Here is a 19,062-nt window from a genome sequence, read left to right as displayed (position 1 = left end):
AAATGCTAGAAATTGATTCTTAAAATGAAAACATTCTAAATCATAAAATATATGGTAAAATGCTAATTAAAGTTTGAAGAATAAATCTCTAAGTTTAAAAAGAATGTAAAGTATCTGGTACTGAACTTACATGTTAAATCCAGGACTCTTTTGTAGTATTCACATAGTGAAATTCTGATACTGGAATTTGACTACCTTTCAACTGAATGATATATTTCATCTACTTGCTTTAATAACTTCTAATTATATATTTACTATTTACATATTTAGGTTAGCATTTTATTGTATGAAACTTACCATATTTATATTTTCATTGGAATTTATTTTGATATTGCAGAAGTTTCATGTGTTTACAGTGTCTACCTTGACAAATTTCCTCTATCCATTAGTCAGTATTGTAACTGAATTTACTTTTGGTTCCTGGTTTATTTCCCTTACAACAAAGCATTTATTTTAGGAACAAGGAATGAGATTGTTATGTATAGGCTGTAAAGTACATAGTAATAAAAGCTACTGAGGTATAATGTGATAGAGAAAAAAAATTGTTGTAAGATGCAAAGTTAAATGGGCTGCATTCTCAAGCAAATGTGTTTATTAAAAGGGAATGTACAGTACTTGAGAAAAATGAGATGCTTTTTAAAAATAAAAGTTCATGATTAGATAAGTTAGGAAAATATGTTTTTACAGTACATTTAGAATTAAAAGTACAAAAAAGTGGTTTAAAAACTTGGTCTGGTAACAGTTGGGAAATATATCCTTGTCATTCTCTTGGTAGTAGTAACTAGTTTTTCTCAAATTGTAATACAGTTAAGTAACATTAATGACTAACTTGAATAAAGAATCTTTCATTTCAAATGCAATATAGAATGTTTACATTTAGTATTGTCTCCGTGGAAACAATTACTACTTGTGTTTTTTGTATCAGATATGATTTTCCAAAACCTCAGCCTTCTGAGAGGATGCACTTGGGAGTGGTAGCCTGTGGTGAAAGATTGGAGGAAACCATTACTATGTTGAGATCAGCCATTATTTTCAGCATCAAACATCTTCAGTTTCATATTTTTGCTGAGGAATCATTACATAGTGACTTCAGAGAAATAGTAAGTATTCAGAAAAGAATGCATGCTTGGATTAAGGTAACTTTGTCTTTTTCCACTAACCTTAGGGCTGCTTAATTTCAATATGTAAATCTGCCAAGATCTGAATTCAGTGAAGATTTTTTTTTCAACTTTGTAATTGGGAAACAATATGTTTTCATGAGCAAAAAGCATGTAACTTGGGAATACTGGCAAATTATATGCTGTGATCCTCTGGTGGATGTGATGAACCCCTACTGCCTTCTCAGTCGTAAGTGGATCTATACTACAGTGTTCAGCAGTTGCACAGCAATCTCCAGCTCTTTGAACTCTGAAATTGAAAAGAAAATTAGCAATAATTTGTTTATTGAAGAGCTAATTAGATAGCTGTCTGTTCAACTGTTTCCTGACAAAGCATGTCTCCATTTTTTCAATCCATTTCTGAGCTAAAGAAAATTTCTCCGGAGTGTTGTTTGGCTTTGGAGTCAGCCAAAACTAATAGCCATGACCAGGGAAATCGAGGATTCTCTTTCCATTCCAGAACCCTCTAGCAGTCTTTCTCAACTGGGGTTCTGCAAGAGGTTCCGAGCAGTTTCTTGAGAGAGCATGATTGGGGAAAAAATGGTGGTTTGAACTTTGCATGCCATGCAGTGCTAGCACTTGCAGTAGTGGGAATTTTTATGCCCTGCAACTCAGCTATCAGTTTGCTGCTTTGCTGTTGTCGTAAGCATTGTAAAACATAGATTGTGTAGGTTAGAAGTGAAATATATTGTGATTTGAGCTGGGGGGGGGGATTTTTAAGCAGGGGTTTCCTGAGACTTGAAAATTGAAATAATGGTTTTTCCAGAGTAGAAAGATTGAGAAAGACTCCTCTATAGCATCAACCTTAGAGCTAATGAGGGGAGTAGGAATTTCCCACCAAAGCAATTCAGAATGCATGTGCACCTGCACACTTGTTTTTGTTTCTTTTCTTCTAAGTGTTGGACCTGTGCAGATCTCATCAATGCCATGAAGCAGTAGCACCTTCTTTAATACTCTACTGAGGCTGCTTTATAGTCCTGAGAAGTGAAGGATCTAGAAAAGTCTGAATTGATGGAAGAGTTTTCTATGGTCAACCTTTGAGCATAGGTGCCTGCATCTAGAAATTTTTCAGGCTATTCAGTATCTACAAAATGTTCATAGCATATTTTAACACTCATGCTATGATAGAAGTGTAGTCTTATAAGAAGCATGTAACTTCTTAAATTGTCAGTACAATGTTTTTAACTGCGAATACAGGCAATCTTAAGTTATGGTCTTGTCTTGTATAAGGTGTGTATGTAAACCAACTTGGTGCAGTGGTTAAGGTGCTGGCCTAGAAACCAGGAGGCTGTGACTTCTAGGCCTGCCTTAGGTATGAAAGCCAGCTGGGTGACTTTAGGCCAGTCACTCTCAGCCCAATCCATCTCACAGGGTTGTTGTCGTGGGGAAAATAGGAGGTGGGAGTATTAGGTATGTTTGTCACCTTGAGTTATATATGTATTATTATTATTATTATTATTATTATTATTATTATTATTATTATTATTGGCTTATGGTGATTTTGCCAATGCCAATGGTCTTCAAGTGGTACTCTAGATGTTTTGGTGGTGGTGGTATTATTATATTATTATTATTATTATTATTATTATTATTATTATTAATAATAATAATAATAATAATAATAATAATATAATACCACCACCACCAAAACATCTAGAGTACCACTTGAAGACCATTGGCATTGGCAAAATCACCATAAGCCAATTGCAAAAGGCAGCTTTACTTGGAACAGCTTACATCCTGTGACGATACCTTTAACACCATCAAACAACAACATCTGCCTATCCCAGGTCCTCAGGAAGAACTCGATAGGTGGATAAAAATGCCAAATCTAGTCTAAACATCTGGCTGACTGTGTGACCAACAATAATAATAATTTCTTCCTGTTAGGCTGGAAGTGGTTACCACATGAATTGCATTTATCTCAATTCTCTGGTACAGTCTGAATTTGACAACATTAGTATCCTGCTGTACCATAGGATAATGATTTTTTTTTTTTAGCCTTAAATATACACATGTTATCTGTCTTGTGTGAAATTGAAAAACAGGCAAAATCCTTTTCACAGAAAATGTTTTTATGATGAGTTGTGAGTTTGGGTATCTGGTATTCCCAATCATTTTCATAAAGAGGTTTTTTAAACTAACACTCTTTTCCAATACACAAGTTATTTGCATTTTTAAGATACATTTTAGGTTGTCTTGTATTATGTACACTTTGTATCTGTTCTATGTTTTTCATGAATTGCAAGTGATGACTGATCCAAGGTACTGTCATCCTCTTACCAATATATAATGAGTACTATTTGTTTTAGAAAGGTAGCATATCAATCCAGTATAAAATACAGAATAAATTGATAGTATTACCTATTCTTTTTACAAATATTCATTTAATCTTATAGGATTGAAAACATACTTACTGTTTAATAACCAAAATGAGAAGTAGGCTAGTTAGAAATTTGTTCATCTTGCTTTTATACTTTTGATACAAAAATATTAAAATATGTTATTTTTTTTTCAGCTTGATAATTTGGCACATAATGAAAAATTTAATTATACTCTATACCCCATCTCATTTCCAACTGAGAATGCAGCAGAATGGAAGAAACTGTTCAAGCCCTGTGCTTCTCAAAGACTTTTCCTACCAGTAAGTAGAAATGGTAGTTGTTATGCAAAATTAATAATTCTTTTGAAAACCTTACCTAGTCATAAGTAACAAATTAAATGTGACTATTTTATTAAATTTATATATGCTTCTAGAGATGAAAATTTGAGTTCTTTGGTAAGCTGTTGCTGTTTGGCTAAACGTAAAATGTAACCTCTTCAGTTATTCATTTAAGAACATACTATGGCAATGTAATAATGTGCAGGACTAGTTTTGCCCTTTCAAAAGTTAGCAATACTACCAAGTTGAAGCATAATCAGGTTGAATATGAAGAGATGGGTCATTACTTGTAGGTTAAGATCCTTGTTACAGTATTGTTATGTTCCAGCTACTTCAGACTAAAGTTGATTGTGGTTTGGCTTAGAAATATTACTGGAATTCTGATGGGTAGATTTAGCCCTGAACCTCCTTGCAATTTCCTCTCTCATGAATAAACTAATTAAAAAGTTATGGGTTCTAATAAGCCAAGAAGAAACAGCTTCACCCACCAACCCAACAGAAGTTTGAAGGCACATCTATGTATTCAGTACATTTGCCAATGTACAGAATCACCAACACACAGCTTATGTTGAACAGATATAACATCATAGAGTTGGGAAGAGTGATGTAGATTTTGAGTCTGACCCTTTGCCCAATACAGGAATCCAAATTAAAGTATTCCGAACAGATACTTTGCATTCTGTACCTAAACACATCCAATGAAGAGAAAGTTCACCATTTCTCTTGGGAATTAGCTTCACTGTCAGAGCGCTCTTAACATTAGGAAGTGTTTTTCTATCAAGTTGGAACTTGCCTTCCTTTAACTTAAATCTTTCTTTGTTTTTTTCCTGTATCATGCTCTTTCTCTCAAACAATAGTAAACAAGTCTTGCCCATTTTTGAGTGTGACATCCTTTCAAATGTTAGAAGAATGCTATCTAACCTCCAAGTTTTCTCTTTTTGAGGCTAAATATTCTGAGTTTTTTAAATCTTGGACTTTCTAATTGTCATACATCCAGCCCACGCTTAACTAGGTTGCTACTCAGAATACTATGGGATCTCTATCAAATATTTTTCTGATAATAACAGCACTGCCACAATCTACTCAGGAGGTACCAAGTTAAAAAGGGTGGGGGTGGGGGAGAGTCTGGTATGATTTCTTGACAAATCTGTGCTGACTTCTACTAATTACTGCATTGTTTCCAAGGTGCTTACTGATCAGCCTCTTTGCTTTGATAATACCTGGGTGTACTGTATATCTCATCCTTGGGATGTACAGGTGATGCAGTTGAGGTGCTGTTGCAGTGCTTAGAGGCTGTAAGGGCCTGGGTGGGGAAGCATAAACACAGAGTGGTTGTGTGTTTTGAAGTTATCTGACTGCAGGGATATTTCATCTTTGGTTCTGGATGGGGTTGTGATCCCTATACATGTTCAAAATGTGGAGGTCCTCCTGGCTCACAGCTCCTGCTGAAAGAGCAGGTGACAGCTGTGGTCAGGAGGACTTTTGCACAGTTCCATCTGCTGCAGCAATTACCTTTTCTTGAGTGAAAGGTTCTTCTCGTGGGCACTCATGCCTTAATCAGTCCTGTTTGGACTATTACAGTGCACTCTACTTGAAAACAGTAAGCAATCAAAACCTGGTTATTTTATCAAGCCTTGGAGGGGAAGATAAAATGAGAGAGATTCCTCCTCTACAAAAATATAGAATTATTTGGGTTTTTATGGTTTCTTGGCATAGGAATGTTTTAATATGTAAGGTTTATTTGTTTGGTTATTTCTTTGTTGTTTTAATCCTGTTTATTTATGATAGTATAGTAAGCTGCTCAAAATTGGCTATGATTGGAATGGGATTTAAACCCAATAAAATGGATAGATAGATGTATAAATACAGTTTACGAAATATTATAGAATGTTCTCAGATATCACTGTAACACAGAGTTCTATGATTCTTGCATCCTTTTCTTCCTATTTAAAGGTAGGAACAACCTTTGCCCACTGGTACTTCAGCAGTTCTCAGGCTTTCTCAAAAATAATATGTAAAAGTTCAGCTAGACACTTAGCAAGTTCCTTTAGTACCATCTCATAAATTCTTCTGGTCTTAGAAAATTAAGCTCATTTAAAGTAAATATATATTCCCTGATCTATATTTCTGTCAGTCTGCCCTTTCATCCTGCTCTTCACAGTTCATTAATGGAATATATACCCTCTTGGGGAAGACTGAGACAAAATCAAAGCTGAATAGCTTTGCCTGTTCCTTGCTACCAGTTAGTATTTTGCCAACTTCACTTAGCAGCTGATTTGTTTTTTTTTTTCCCTTTTATCTTATCTGAAGAATTTATTGTTCTTCTTCATCAGCTTAATCTGCCTTAGCTCTCCAGGCTCTATATGTATCGTTTTGGGCTTTGACCTGTTTCCCCTCTTCCTTGAAGACATTTCTCTTTTGACATGTCTTATCAACCCAGAATTCATGCCTGGACCTTTAATTTTTATTGCTTTTTTATTGAAACATTCAGGTAGACAAAGTTTAGTTTTTTTCTAGCCTTATGGAAAACAAAGATTAAGTGACTTATTTATAAGTGTGCCCCTTTCTCTTTTTCCAGGAATTCTAATAGCTTTCAGAATTAAAACAGAAAACAGAAAACCAGTAACACTTCAGAAATTAAAAAAAAAAACTAAAATAAAGTCACATCAGAAAATATATGCTAATGTAACAGCGTATTTAAAAAGTCTAAATTTAGCTCATGGGGAATCATCCCGTGGGTTATGTTGTGCTTTTATTCTTGTATGCTTTACAGTCAGTTCATCAAAATAAAAAATAGATAATGTAAAGAATAGATGCTTAAATGGCTAAGTTTGGAGAGCAATAATCATAAATAAATATCTTCACAATAGTACATTGAACAAAATGTCAGAGTTCGATGTTAATTTTGTTTCCAAAACTTTTTTTATAGTTAATCCTCAGTAATGTGGACTCTCTACTGTATGTTGACACAGACATCTTGTTCTTAAGACCTGTTGATGATATCTGGTCTTTCCTGAAAAAATTTAACTCTACTCAGATTGCTGCTATGGCACCAGAACATGAAGAACCTCGTATTGGGTGGTATAATCGCTTTGCTAGGCACCCATATTATGGAAAAACTGGAATAAATTCTGGAGTAATGTTAATGAACATGACCCGCATTAGAAGAAAATATTTTAAGGTGTGTATTTTGGTTCATTTTACATTTTCAGTACTTAATACTGTAAATTGAAATGGTATGTTTTCTAGTATTACCATAGAATGGACCTTCACTAACTTCATATAAGGCCCATATATTGTCTTCTTGTTTTTCAATGAATGCTTTTTTTCAATAAAATACTTTTTGTCATTTATTTTTCATTTTTCTAGTGCTTCTTTCTACAATGTGTATTCATTTCTCACTGTTCTTTTACTATGAAACTTCCTGTTAAATAAACTGGCATAATAGATATTTGTACGATGAGTATGGATGCCTGTTTAACCAGAAGGTGGTGCTATTAGACTGTTGACTTAAAGCTTTTGAATGTCTATAAACACGTTGTATTTGTTAAGAGTGTATGTTTATGTACAATTTTAAGTCATTTGTTTAATTCTCATAATCTGTCCAAAATAATGTCCTCATTAAGAACACTGTTCATAGGTGAGACTCATGAAATGATTCATTCCAAATGTAAAAAACTTAGTTTACCTCTTTAATCTTAATGCAGATTCCAGATCTGGGCGTGGAAATGCAGCCTCTACTACCCTTTCCAATTTTTATTTTTTATTTTAAAATGTTTGCATTGAAACGTATGACTCATAGATGCCTGCAAGCCTTTCCTAACATGCCTTGGGGTTCCATGTGTCACTTGGGCTCTGAGAGGTTTTATTAAAGAAAGGAAAAACAATAGGGAAAAGCCAGGTTTTAACCTTCCAACTGCCCTAGCCAAACTGCAGTAAGAAAATCCCCCCCCCCCCAAAAAAGGGTCATTCCTGTATGGTTGTTAGATTGTTTTGGAGGAAGAAGGCATTTGGAGGGAGGATTCTCAGGTTGTTCTTAGGGAAATATAGATTTATGTGAGGGAACAGAGTCTTTGAATATTTTTGCCTTGTGCTGTTTAGCCTTTAAAGGTCTTAATAGGACAATGAATTGTACCTCAAAATATGTCTGTAACAGGATTGTGCAGTATTTCAGATTCAAAGGCAAAAATATGCTTTGTGGTATGCAGTAGCTGCACAGTCTTGGCAAAAGACATGGGTAATTGGAGTTGTAGACATCCCATATAATCTTTCATTGTCAGATATAAAATTCTGTGCAGCCCTACTTGGCAATCAGTACAGCTGAAATTAGCAAGACCAGCATTGCGTGCTCTGATCTCTTTGTGTATATGTGTGTGATGTGCACACCTTTGAGTCAGTCTTGGACAAGTCTTCCTTAGCAACATTTTTGGAAATAGTCTGCCATTGTCTTCTTTCTACAGCTGAGAGAGTGACTGGCTCAGAGTCATCCAGCTGGCTTCATGGTAGGTTTTGAAAAGTCCTCAGAGGCAGCCCCATTGAGAGTGATTTAGCTGAGTGAGGACAAAGCATGGGTCATCCTGGATAGATTTACATACTGGTGGAGATGCTCCTTTTGTATCTGTAGAACAGAGCAGAATTATACTGCCTGTTTGTTACTGTCTGAGCTCTCTTGAGAACGCTGGAGAAGTTGCAAAACTTCTATTTGTTGCCACTGTACTATACTAGAATCTTTGAACAAGCCTCATCTGTGTTATTCTTTTTTTAATGTAATTTTTATTAAGAATTTTGGTTATAATAGTAAAATATAATAAAAACTAAAAATAGAATCGAAAGGAGTAAAAAGTGCAAAGAAAAAGAGTGAAGAAAGAGAAGAAATATATAAAGAAATATATAAAATTTTTCTTTTGTTCAGAGTTGAAGATAACTCATCTGATGAAAACTTTTCAAATTTGTCATTCCAAAGGTTTCTAATAGCTTTAAGATAGTTAATAGGCAATTTCCGAAAGTGGTTAGAAAGGGAGGTTTGTGAACTTAGTGTCTTTTAAATGGCTTCACCATGGTTGCGAGCAATGTGGCTGATCCTGTCATCTCCCAGCATTCAAACCTGCGGGAAACTGCTGTCTGTGGTCTCCTCGCAAGGAGCAGCCGTCCAGAGCAATGTGGGCAATCTCCCATCCTCTCCTTATCCGGAGAGGTTCCAAGGAAACGGTCTACTCACCTGTTCTTTGGTCTTTGCCACAGTCATCGGCTCCACTTTCACAGAACCATCTTCAGATTTCCATACCTCCTCCAAAGTCTAGTTTGTGTTATTTTTTATCTGTGTATAATGTTATTTTTCTCTTCACATTTATTTAATTATTAAAATTATAATTTTTGTTTTTTAAACTTGATTTTTTTTTCTGTGTATAACCTTTGATTGAAATAAATAAATTGATTGATAGTGCTTAAAGTTTGAGAATAAGCTGCTTGCTAGCATAGCAGATATTTATATATCATAAAGGGTATAATAGTTAAGATGTTGAACTAGGACTGGACCCATATTCAAATCCACCCTCAGTTATGAAAACTTAGTGGGTGACTTAGGGACAGTCAGTCTTTCTCAGTCCAACATACCTATCCTATGTTGAGTAGATAAAACAGAGATCCCAGAGTAAGCTGCCTTTGGATCTTGGAGGAAAGACAGGATGTAAATCATATGAAGATGGAGAGATAATGGTAAAATCAGATGAGGGAACAAGAAGCTGCAAATTGCTTCTTCATAGGGGGCATAACCCCTCTGGAGTCACTTGTATACTCAAATCCAGATCAGTTTATTTCTAAATAGATGGACTTCATCTTGTCTATCTTCATTAGTCCTCATTCAGATTATTATTGCTTCCAAACATATCTCAGAGTGAGATATATAATTGAAGACATCCTACCTCAAACTGTCTAATGACCTTCACATATTATCAAGCATGTAGGATAAAATAGATTCCCAAATATGCTGCATGGTAATTTTGTCAAATTGGTACCTTTCAATAAGAGCTTTTGAGTTCTGTGAGCATGGTCTGAACCCCCTAAAATTATACTTGCCATGCCTTTCGCTTTTGGGGCTCAGGATGCCATGATGATATCGGAAGTTGCTGAGAAATCCAGCAAAACTAGTAGGGATACTCTTCCAATTTATAGTTGCCAGCAGAGATGATTAATCTCACAAACTGTTTCAAAATTGATCATGAACCTGAAACTGATTCATATGGATCCAGATTATCTGTTTCATCCAGTACATAATATTAAAGCTGTGCCAGACATGTTAGGTCTACAAATTATATATTTAATACCTTAGACATAAAATGATGATAATATTCAATTTGTTGGAATCTAAGGATTTCTTAAACAGGGAACAACCTATTGTGGTCTTATATGGAAATAGCCCTCTTGATTAACTAGCTTCCCAAATCAATCTGCTATTCCTGATAAACTGTATTAATTAAAAGGGCAGTACTCCAGTTAAAAGTAGCTACTTCAGACTTTCCAGACATATGTATCCTTTCCCAAAATTCCAAATGATAAGCAAGAAGTGACCATTCTCATTCATTAAATGTATATATATAAAAAATGGAGTCCTAAGTTGGTTAAGATTTTTGCAAAGTTTAGCTGGGCGACCAGCTCTTGGAAGAGCCCTGGTTCTGCCAAACATCTTCCATTTGAGAATTATGGAGGCCACTGTGCTCTTGGGAACCTTCAGTGCAGTAGAAATTTTTTTGTAGCCTTCCCCAGATCTGTGCCTTGCAATAATCCTGTCTCTGAGCTCTGCAGGCAGTTCCTTTCACCTCATGGCTTTTGCTCTGGTACAGTATGCATTGTCAGCTGTGAGGCCTTCTGTAGAGAGGTATGTGCTGTTCCAAATCATGTCCAATCAATTTAATTTACTGCATGTGGACTCCAGTCAAGGGGTAGAAACAGCTCAGCAACGATCAAGAGAAATGGAAGGTATCTGAGCTAAATTCCAAGTGTTGTTGCAAAGAATATGAATACTTATGCCAATGTGATATTTCAGTTTTTCCTTTTTAATAAATTTACAGACATTTCTAAAATTCTGTTTTCACTTTGTCATTATGGGGTACTGAGAGTAGATTAATGAGAAAAAAATGAATTTGAAAAATTGTGGTATCAGGCTGCAACATAAAATTGAAAAAAGTGAAGGGAGTCTGAATACTTTTTGAATGCACTGTACCTAGTTAAAGACCGATAAAAATTGGAAACACCAAGTGGGAACAATGTAGAGTTCATATAAATGGATATGCAAAATTTTCTAAAAGACGTTTCCTCTGCAAGTGGATATTTATTGAATTAAAAAGATTTCTGGTTTAATGCAAAGCTGAATTTATGTTTTAAGAATTATCAAACATCTTTCTGAAAAGCTACCAGGATCATGACATTCTTTTTCTGCATCTTTTTCTAAGGATGGTTTTAGACTTGTGTGTCATTTTTAAGTTCAGATATTTGGAACTAGCTGAACATTACTTCGTTTAGCCTGGAAATATTTCATGCATTGTTAGAGAAGACTGAAATAGCTAAATCTCTGTTTTTGCATATCCTTTCTTACACATTTTTGGAAAGTTACTTTATATTGTTCCTTATGTATGCTCGTCTCAGTCATAAAAGTTTGTTTTTAAATCTGGTGGAATCTAAACTGAACAAAACTAAAACTGTTCTTTTGTTTTTATTTTTTTATTTTAAATATTTGTTGAAAAGAGCATTGCCTATCTGAACCAAAAAGACTTATTACCATGACATAATACTACATAAAAATGAGACATTGTATGATAAAGACTAAAGAAGCATATATTTTATCATAAAAAGTAGGATCTAGATCCTCTTAGTTCTAATTCTGGTATTTTGATTTTGATTTTGAAGAATGATATGACTTCAGTACGATTACGTTGGGAAGAAATTCTCATGCCGCTGCTGAAAAAATACAAGTTGAATATAACATGGGGTGATCAGGATCTTTTGAACATTATGTTTTTTCATAATCCTGGTAAGCTGCTTTAAAAAAATCCAATTTGATTGTGAATCTTAATATGCTACTGCTATTTCTCTTATACAAATGTACTCTGTTTCACAGTGCTCAGGTGCTAATAATATATCAATTTGACTGAACTTCCATATCAGTTGAATTTTGATTGTCCACAAGGCCCATTTGTTAAAGTTTTATAGACCTGTAACAGTGATTGGGTAATTGCATTATTGGGGGTGGGGGGACTACATCAGTAAAAGTATAATTTCCAAATCATTTGGAGTAGTTCTGTTCCACCTCACTTTGATTACTGTGTCTGCTTCAGAAAAACAGAAAAGTAAAAGAAGAGCAACAAGAATGGTCAGGGGATTAGACACTAAATCCTATAAAAAGAAAGAAAGGAAACAGGGTGGTTTTGCTTTGAGAGATGACTGAGACAAGGAAATATAATTCTCTTTAAGTACCACAGAAGAAAGCCATTATGTTTTCTTTAATGTTCTATAGTGCCAGACACAGAATAATGGTATTAAGTTGGAGGAAGACACTTCAGTTGAATGTTAGGAAAAACTTCCTAATGGTAACGGCACTTCAACAATTGAACCAGTTTTCAAATGAGGTTGCAGGTTTCCCTTTGCTGTGTGTATTCAAGCAAAGTCTGGACGGGAATCTGTCAGACATGTTTTAATTTTGATTTCTGCATTGCGTAAGAGGTTCGTCTTGATTGCCTAAATCTTTCTATGAACAATTTGCCTAGAATCATTATGTTTAAGGATTTTTTGTTGTTCTCTATAGAAAGCCTTTTCGTGTTTCCTTGCCAATGGAATTATCGGCCTGACCATTGTATTTATGGGAGCAATTGCCAAGAGGCAGAAAAGGAAGGAATATTCATCCTTCATGGAAATAGAGGAGTTTACCATGATGATAAGCAGCCAACATTTCGTGCTGTTTATGATGCAATTAAAAATGTAAGTAAACATTTTAATCTGAACTTTTAAAATTAAAAATAATTCTCAGAACTCTAGCTCTACTTTTAGGTCTTATTTTTGTTGATTCATATGAATGAGCCTTCCAATAAATATATTACCAGTAGTTATAAAATAAATAAATGCAAAGTGCACATTCCAGAATGTATGCTGAAATATTCAAGAATAAAATAAGCTTTGAAAGGAAGTAAGACTTTGGGTATACTGAAAGGTAGAAATTATGTAATTATTGATTTCATCGAGACATTTCAAACCTCGATAACATTAAGCTTTTTAATTTTAAACTTCACCAAGACCAGGTGAGACACATTATCTTGGCTCAAGGGCACAATATTATGCTTAAGAAATTCCATGCGATATGTAGCTTCTATAAATGGTTGTAATTAGTAGATCTGCACTGATGAACCAAAGTAAAAATTTCTACTCAGAAATGTGACAATTCTTTGTTTCCTTTTTATTACTAAAATTATATGTGATTCTTTGATATTGAAAAGCTTTATTCCTATGTCATAGCTGTATAATTTAGTTATTTTATTTTGTGCTATTTGTAATATATAGATGCCTGCTCAAGTCTTTCATGCTTGGCATAACTATTCAGTTTGCCTGTTCTGCAAATAAGATTTCTAATAAACTATTTATCAGTCTTTCAGTATACTCACTGAAGAGCTATAAATGCAGCAATGTTGCTTATTTTAATGTTCATCCTATCTTGTATATAACCTTCAAAAATCAATAGTATATTTTAATGCTGCTTTGTGGCATGTTGTCATATAGGTATAAAAATGAAAAAAAGTACTATTGGGGGCCTTAGAACACATTACACCAAAAGAAAATGTGGTCTCATAAAAATACAATTTCTTAGTTCCTTTGAGTATTGCCAGAAAAATATTAAGAAAAGAAAACCTCTTGGCTTTATTTATGATCAGCTTTTGTTTATGCATAAAGCACAGAAAAGATGTAGATCAATTCCAGCAAAATTAGTGGAATGATTTTATTTGTAACATTGTGTTTGCATATTACTTCATTTATAACATATTAAACTAACCTGTAACTCGGGATTAATAGTCCTTTACTTCAGGTTTGCATTAAATACTGTGTGTGCTTGTTTATAACTCAGTTTAATGAAAGTGCTCCTTCTTTAATGGTTCTATAGATTACTATTTTTATACTATTTCAACTCAATATATTATATATTAATATATTACTTGAATATCATATATAAGCCCAAAGCTACATTATCAGAACAATGTGCTCACAACAATTAATGCTTTAATTTAAGTGCTGATATGATTTTTATGTATCTTTGTGTGAATATTTGTGTTTTCTACCATTTTTTAGGCAAATGAATTTGATTTCATTTAAATTGACAGTAACGGGACATTGTGAATTGTTAGATGAGATTGCTGCCTTGCCTGATGAGGATTAAATATATTAAGAGTAGGGGCAAGTTTTTACTGGACCTAGATTATTTTATTTAGAAAGATATATTTATAAAATGTAATATTTTATGCACAGCAGTTTAAGAACTACATCACAAAACCTGACATTGTTGAAATGGCATTAGTAAATCTAACTTGCTAATACATTGTTTCTAATACTTTTCCAGTATTCGTTTGGTGAAGACCTTGTACCTGCCTTGCTTCTACCTCTTGAACTGGAACTACAAAAGACACAACACACATACTGTGGAAGAATATACAAAGTGTTCATAAAACAACTCACAAAAAGTATAAGGGACCTTAGTAACAGAAGATCTAAGGAAAGGTGATCATTGCAGGCTCTGCTCTCCAGCCTTTTGTACTGAACAGAACCACCAATATTTGATGTCTAAAGGCTATTCCTACAAAAATGGCTTGTTGCTCTAAGAAGTTGTTATTTGAAGTCTGCATTATCTTCCATTGTGGACAAAATGAAGATAGTAATCAACTTAGGCATCTACAAGTTGGGGGTTGGAGACAATGATGGAACGTAGCTTGTGAAACCACATGTGTCTTACATACTTGCATCTGACAGTGGGATGCAAGTAAAAAAGGCTGGGGTCTGCATAGTGATGTCACAGTGCATGTTTTGTAATTTTTTGTTTTGGTCAGTATGTTTTTTTTACCAGATTTTTATGGGCTCATCTTGAATTATTCTTTGCAGAACTTTTTTTTATCTTAGTTGGATCTTTGAAGTTGAATTAGTACACATTACTTCAATGAGTTAGGAGAGATACAGTTTGTATTCAGGTTTATTCTTCATAATTCAGTTGCTTATAAACCTCAGAAGAGTCAGATAATATGAAGGTGTTTATATTTAGGAGTGGCAAAATATATTGTCATCCCTAATCTCAATTGACTAAACTGTGAATGAAGGAATAATTAAGTCAGCACTGTCTTCACTTTAAAAGTGTAAGAATACATTGTTTACAAAGCTCACAAGTTACTTTGTTTCAAAGAAATGTGATGTGACGATTGACAATCTATATGTGCCTTTGTTTTCATCTCTTATACTTTAAAAGATTTGACAATCATGTTTTACATATATTTAGCTGTAAACTGCACATGATAAATAGGATGTTCACTCTACACAATATTACTTAATGGAAATAAATTTAAGCTTTTCAGTCCTTTAATTATATATTGCTATAAATAATTCATCAATCTGATATTCTGCAACTGTTTTGAATTGTAATTTTTCTCAGTTCCAGACAGCATGGCCGTACTGGAGAACATCAGGTGCTAATACATAACAACAGAAATCTAAGGAACTTTCCAGGCAGAATAAAAAGCTTGGGATGGACATTTTCAATAAATCTTCCTATATTTTCCCCTATATTTAGATAACAGTCTATTAAATTAATGTGAATTGTTATGTCATGAATGTGTTTTCAAATTTCCTACAGTTTTGAACACACTTTGCTATGTATTATAGAGAACTATAAGCCTAAAGTATCTTAGGTGCAGAAAATGGCCTTGTCAGTATCCTTGTCAGAATACAGTGGCAAAATGTGGCTGGAATTTTATTTTAACTGAGGTTGAATTTGATTCAGATAACTCTCAGTACAGTTCAGTTGTTCGATTTCGCTATTTAGAGAGGAAAAATCACTACAAAATATGTGCTTATGAAATACTATATTAAAATCTAAATCTTAATAATAAACTGAATTCTTACAGTTCAGTCAGATCCATTTATATCCTATCCCCATTCAGACATTATAATATTCAGAGTGCTTAACATTGAGCAATCCCCCACTATAACTGACATGGGTCTAATGATGTCAGTATCTGAACATGCTAACTTCCACTTCCTGGAATTATAAGTGTTGATGTCTGCATGGAAGCCACATAGTGGGCAATCTGGATACCTTACCACCTGAATGGGTTATAGTGTAATACTATATCAAGTACTGTAACTGAACTTAATTTGAGATTTGCTTACATACCAAATATTTATTGCATATTAGGCAACAAAATTTTTAAATGGCCAGAATTTATACATAAAAATCTCTGATTTCATTGGAACTATACTAGCTATAGTTTTAAGAGCATAAGAAAAAAATGTTCTAAAAGCAGCAATTACTACCAAAAGTTTTGTTGTATAATTTTTTTTTATTATAATAGTTGAAATACGTGTGTACAAGAAGTTGGAAACACCTGAAGTTTTTGCAACTTTTGTTCAAGTGGATGGAACTTTGTTAGAAAGTTTGATGTCTCGGCACTGGCATCTTAGCAACTGCAGTCATTTTGAACTGGAAATTTGGGATCCAAATCTATAATGCATCCTTTATTTTCCTTACTTCAGTTACTAGCTCGTAGCTCCAAAGGAGAACAAAAACATCTAGAAAGGGCATAGTACGTTGCAATTACAGGTAGTCCTCGTTTAGCAGCTGCCTTGTTTAGCAACCGTTTGCAGTTATGAACATCATGAAAAAGCAATTTACAACCAATCCTTGCATTTATCACCTTTGCAGGTCTGGAAAGCTGAAGTAAGTTCATAAGCATAGTTGTGGTTTCACTTACCGACTGCTTTGCTTAATGACCAAGTTGCTGAACCTACCTGTACTTCTGTTGTTAAGTTTAAGAAGTGTATTTTGCAAAAAAAATATTGAATTGTGTTCCTTTTGAATACATTTGTTTTTTTCTTTTCAAAATTCCAGCCAATCATTCCTTCCCAGGAGGGCATTGTACTGACCTCTTCTTCCCCTCTCCCAAGTTTCCTAATTTTGTCTTTCAACTGAAACTGAACTTTCAGTGGTCACTGGGTATATGTAATCTTCACTGGAGTTTAGAACACACGTATCCTTCTCACAGTAGCAGCTTTTAAAAATTTAGCACGTTTGATATGTGTTTTGTGAGGTGCAAACATGGTGGCTGCCAAACACCAAACTTGTCTTTCAGTGGAACTTCCTTAAAGGGTTTAAGATACACTCAGTCCAGTAGCTGAGATACTGTATTTTTTATCACTACCTTCCCAAATCAGAAATAAATAACCTCTGCCCCTGCATCTTTCCTTCGATGTTAGGACTGTTCTCAGATTCCATCTCTGATCTCAAAACTTGATCGTCGAGGGATCCATTATAATTGATGTAACATTTGAACAAGTATAAAATCCAGTTGCTGAGTTAAGCCATATTGTAGTTGAAAACTTTCCAAAACAATACTTAGTGCAATTGAATAATATTAGAATAAATTAAAATAACAAAATGCAAGGTTATTTAATTATTTACTGATATTGAACTTTTTAAATTATATTTTTGTATAACTGACATAACAAGAAACTAATGAAGGAAAAGATAATCACATCTTTGAAGATTTCTTCCTAATATAACACAGAACACTTATCACTGGTAAAGCATCATAGTTTTTAAATTTACTGATATTGGTGAACCATAATTTTAACATTTATCTGTAACTGATGTAACCTTTCTAAGATGAAATTCTATTTTCTACCCATAATCTAAATATAGATCAACTCTGTTAAATCGGGGCCTCCAAGTATTTGTTGGATTACAGTTTCCATCTTTCCCAACTTAAACATGAGCTACCAATGTGATGTAGCTGCTAAAAAGCCAAATGCTAGCTTAGGGTACAAACACAGAAGCGTAGAATCCAGGTCATGGGTAGTAATTGCTCTAAGTTACTCTGCCCTGATGAGACCTCACTTGCAATACTGTGTCCAATTCTGGGCACAACAGTTCAAAAAGGATGTTAACAGATTGGATTAAGTTTAGAGAAGGACTAACAAGATGGTGAGAGATCTGGAAACAGAGCCCTTGTAAAAATGGTTAAAGGATCTGGTATGTTTAGCCTACAAAAGACATGACTAAGGGGAGATACGATAATGGTTTTCAAATATCTGAAGGACTGTCACATTGAAGAGGGAGTGGACCAGATCCAGTGAGTTAAAACTACATAGAAGTAGGTTCAGACTTCGTGTCAGGAGAAACTTCCTGACTAGAACTGTGAGTCAGTAGAATAGGCTGCCACATGAAGTTGTAAGTTCTCTGCTGAAGATCAAACAGAAGCTAGATGGTCACCTGTCAGAGATAGTGTAGTATCCACTGAGCAGGAGGTTCAGGTAAATGTCCTCTAAGGGCCCTTCTATGAATCTGATTCCCCAACATATATGCAGTGATTTTAATAAGTGCTTCTTTGCTATCAACTCTAAGTTCGCTAAGCATGGGCATTAACATTAACTTTACTGTTTTAGTATTTGTTGTTTTAATATTTAACAATCCAAATTTTTCACTTTCCATTTTACTCATTTACTTCATAATCAGTTCTATACTTTGGCTATCAAGAAATTGTATTTGCATATCTAAAGGTGTTCATGTTCTAGCTCTTGCTGTAATTCCAACTGTCAGCTTTTTGAATCCTCCTATTTCTTATATTCTTTGCCTAAGTGTGTTGGAGGAGCAATGTGCATCTTTGCTCACTGCACTTCATATTATGAACTCTATTTCTCCAAATTCAGTCTTATAGTGGCTTCTTGTTCATTGCAAGTATTCAATATTCCATATTCTGGCATAATCTCCACAATCTTGCTGTAGTTAGTCAAGCGAAACTAATCCTATATTCTGTTCTTTCCTTTATCCTTTCTTTATCTATCTGATCTCTGGTCCCTTTGCTTTTTCTAAAACCTGCCTGTTCCTTTAACATTTCTCAATGTATGTCTCTGTTCTTCATAAGAACCCGAGCAGAACCGTGTGTGAAATTACTACAGTGGTTCAGTCTTCCTTCTTTGGTAGAGGTATATACTGTAAACTAATTTTTT

General features: G+C 34.3%; 1 protein-coding gene across 3 annotated transcripts in view; it reads left to right on the top strand.

Moving 5' to 3' along the window:
* The window catches only part of GXYLT1 (glucoside xylosyltransferase 1), a 31,786-nt gene extending 14,072 nt beyond the window's left edge, over positions 1–17,714 (top strand). The window contains exons 3-8 of one of the 3 annotated variants that reach the window (XM_088141737.1): positions 926–1,100; positions 3,676–3,801; positions 6,857–7,000; positions 11,722–11,845; positions 12,617–12,789; positions 14,414–17,714. In XM_088141737.1, the coding sequence (XP_087997863.1) occupies positions 926–1,100; positions 3,676–3,801; positions 6,857–7,000; positions 11,722–11,845; positions 12,617–12,789; positions 14,414–14,575 (904 nt within the window). In that variant the 3' untranslated portion in view covers positions 14,576–17,714. Of the gene's footprint in view, positions 1–925; positions 1,101–3,675; positions 3,802–6,748; positions 7,001–11,721; positions 11,846–12,616; positions 12,790–14,413 lie in introns of all 3 variants that reach the window. The other 2 variants (XM_088141738.1, XM_088141736.1) reach the window with 2 other exon arrangements.
* Positions 17,715–19,062: the final 1,348 nt, after the last annotated feature.

The sequence above is a fragment of the Python bivittatus genome, unplaced genomic scaffold (genome assembly GCF_059951505.1).
Source record: "Python bivittatus isolate LINGU-HERP-01145 unplaced genomic scaffold, Pbiv_v1 ctg000330_np1212, whole genome shotgun sequence".
Lineage (NCBI taxonomy): Eukaryota > Metazoa > Chordata > Lepidosauria > Squamata > Pythonidae > Python > Python bivittatus.
The sequence above is the reverse complement of the archived record's forward strand: the minus strand, read 5'-3'. Positions and strand labels throughout refer to the sequence as shown.